The 2,544-nt window shown below is 43.2% G+C and overlaps 1 protein-coding gene across 1 annotated transcript in view; it reads left to right on the forward strand.

The window, feature by feature from the left end:
* LOC101662968 (aldehyde oxidase 4) overlaps nt 1-2,544 on the forward strand; it is a 78,580-nt gene that overhangs the window by 65,516 nt on the left and 10,520 nt on the right. The window contains exons 28-29 of the mRNA XM_004701741.2: nt 1,780-1,858; nt 2,467-2,507. Of these exons, the coding sequence (XP_004701798.2) occupies nt 1,780-1,858; nt 2,467-2,507 (120 nt within the window). The remainder of the gene's footprint in view (nt 1-1,779; nt 1,859-2,466; nt 2,508-2,544) is intronic.

The raw sequence follows: 2,544 nt of genomic DNA on the forward strand, positions 1-2,544 counted from the left end.
TAAACTCCTTGTCCCCTAAGTTCCCCATCTAACCCTTCCAGCGGTTGCCACTTGGTCCCACAGAGACAGCTCTTGAAAGATTACAATGCTGAAGCAGCCCGTCCGTAACAGTTACATTGTTGTGCGGTTCCCAGGAGAGGTCAGGGTGTATGTAGTCTTAAGATTTAAAAACAATCTCAGGGTGGTAGTGTCATGGATTGCTCCAGCTTTTATGGCTCTGGAATGTCCGGAGCCTATGAAATGATAAAATTCTGTCCTACAATTTCCCCCTTTTGATGAAGATTCTTCTTCAGCCGCTGTGAACAAAGTGCTCAGTAACGGAAGCAGGGCACCATCCATTTCTTCTCAGAACATGGGAGGCAATGTTGGTGGAGGCAGGCAGCCTCCCATTCCACATCCTTCTCGTGTGTTTGACCCTCCTCCTTCCTCTGTTGCTCCTGGTAAATTGAAATGAATTGTTGTGCCTTGGATGGCAACTTGCACACTTCTAAGATCCCAGTGACCGTGCCACCAACTCGGAGGAAGAACACAACACTCAATATGTTCTTAGGTCAATCCGCAGGATGCTTCCTGAAACCATGACTCTAAAACTCCGAATCAAGGAACCAAATCCCCTGAGGTGCTAGGTTGTACACAGCAGCCTCAGCAACTTAATAAACCTGTCGCACCACTTTGACAATTCAGCTTCGTGCAGGTGTGCAACTTATTGGCAGCAATTAAAATAATTTTCTGTGCAACAAAGTACCATTCTTGGTCTCAAATGTGGACAGAGATCTTATGGTCACAGTTCACTTATAAAGTGGTCATTATTTATAGTAAGCATTCAATAAATTGTGCTTTAAGCAATGTGATACTTCCATTACCATTCCCCCCTCCTCTTCCTCCCTCCTCCCTGTGAACCACCAATAAATTTTAGTCCCTCTGCCTTTTTTATATAAATGAGGTCATGTAAAAAAAGAATTTATAAAGTGTTTTTGGTAATATGGACATTTCCATATATTTAATCTTCCAGTCTAGGAGCATATGACATTCTTCCATTTGTGTAACCACAATAATTTTCTATTTTAATTTCCTTTTCTTAAATGAAAATAAGCACAATTTATTGAATGCTTATTATAAATAATGACCACTTTATAAGTGAACTGTGACCATAAGATCTCTGTCCACATTTGAGACCAAGAATGGTACTTTGTGGCCAGATGAGAACAGAGTAGGGTAGACTTCACACATCAATGATGGGTTTTTTCCTGTGTGAGAGGTCGAGGGTAGCCAGTAATGAAGTGAAAATGAAGATCTCATAGCCGGTCAGATGAGAATGGTGGGAGATTACCCACCATATTTTCAAGCTGGAAAATAATAGTAATGCTGAACTCCAGGCCAATCCTATGTCCACATTTCCAAGTGCTGTTTGGCTTCAGGCAAACATCAATTAAATTAATGTTATTTTGAATCTTAAGTGTATAGATTGGTCCATAGGCTTTGTCACTTTGGTTTTGGTCAACAAAAAAGAGTTATAACTCTAAGGAGACGCTATATAGCTTTATGTTAGTGTATATTTAAATAACATAATAAAATTAATTGTAAGTAAACACTGCTGGATATGTGTGTGTGTTCTTTTCCTTCAATAGGTTTTCACATGCTGCTCAAGTTTAGTAATCCTACCTAGTGAAATAGGAAATAGATTCCTAACATTGAAATGAAACCCATTTCATTTCCATAGATTTAAATATGGAATGCCATGTCTTTCTTTCTGATGTCATTGCCAACGTTCTTTTTTAGAATGCCTGCCAAATTCTGATGGCCCGGCTTCAGCACATCATCAGGAAAAACCCGGAGGGGAAATGGGAAGACTGGGTGAGTGCTCCCTGTTCCATTTCTGCCCGGAAAAGTAAATGCTCCCCAAGAGACAGGGGCCCCACATGCTGGTGCTCCCAGTGCTGGGGGGTTGATTCTAGAAACAAATCATTTATTCACGTTCCCTTCTACGCATCCAATAGGATAAGAGAAAGGTGCACGTTCACGGGAACTTGACTTTATTCTGAGCCTAATTTCTCACAGACGATGATAACGACAGGGGCCCTGGAGGAAAACGCCCCTGGAGTTGCTCCCTATCGGTACTAGCTCTGAGGGTCAGAGCCTGGGGCTTAGTTTTCTCATCTGTACAATGGAAACAAGGTCGTTGTTAGGTGCCATCAAGTTCCTTCCACCTCGCCGTGCCCGGGTGTCCACAGAGCCACACTGCCCAGTCCTGTGCATCCTCACAACTGTTCTTACGCTTGAGCCCATGGTTGCAGCCATGGTGTCAAACCATCTTGTCGAGGGTCTTCCTCTCTTCTGCTGCCCCTCTGCCATGCATGGTGTGGTTTCCAGTGACTGGTCTCTCCTCATACATGTCCGAAGTCCGTGCAGCAAAGTCTCACCATCCTTGCTTCTAAGGGCCGTGCTAGCCGTACTTCTTCCAAGAAGTATATTGTCCGTGCTTCTGGCAGTCCATAGCACTTACAACAGTCCTGTCCGCACCATAATTCAAGGCATTGATTCTTC

This window comes from Echinops telfairi, unplaced genomic scaffold, assembly GCF_000313985.2.
Source record: "Echinops telfairi isolate 266 unplaced genomic scaffold, ASM31398v2 ScPeMD7_3;HRSCAF=10, whole genome shotgun sequence".
In the NCBI taxonomy this organism is placed as follows: Eukaryota; Metazoa; Chordata; class Mammalia; order Afrosoricida; family Tenrecidae; genus Echinops; species Echinops telfairi.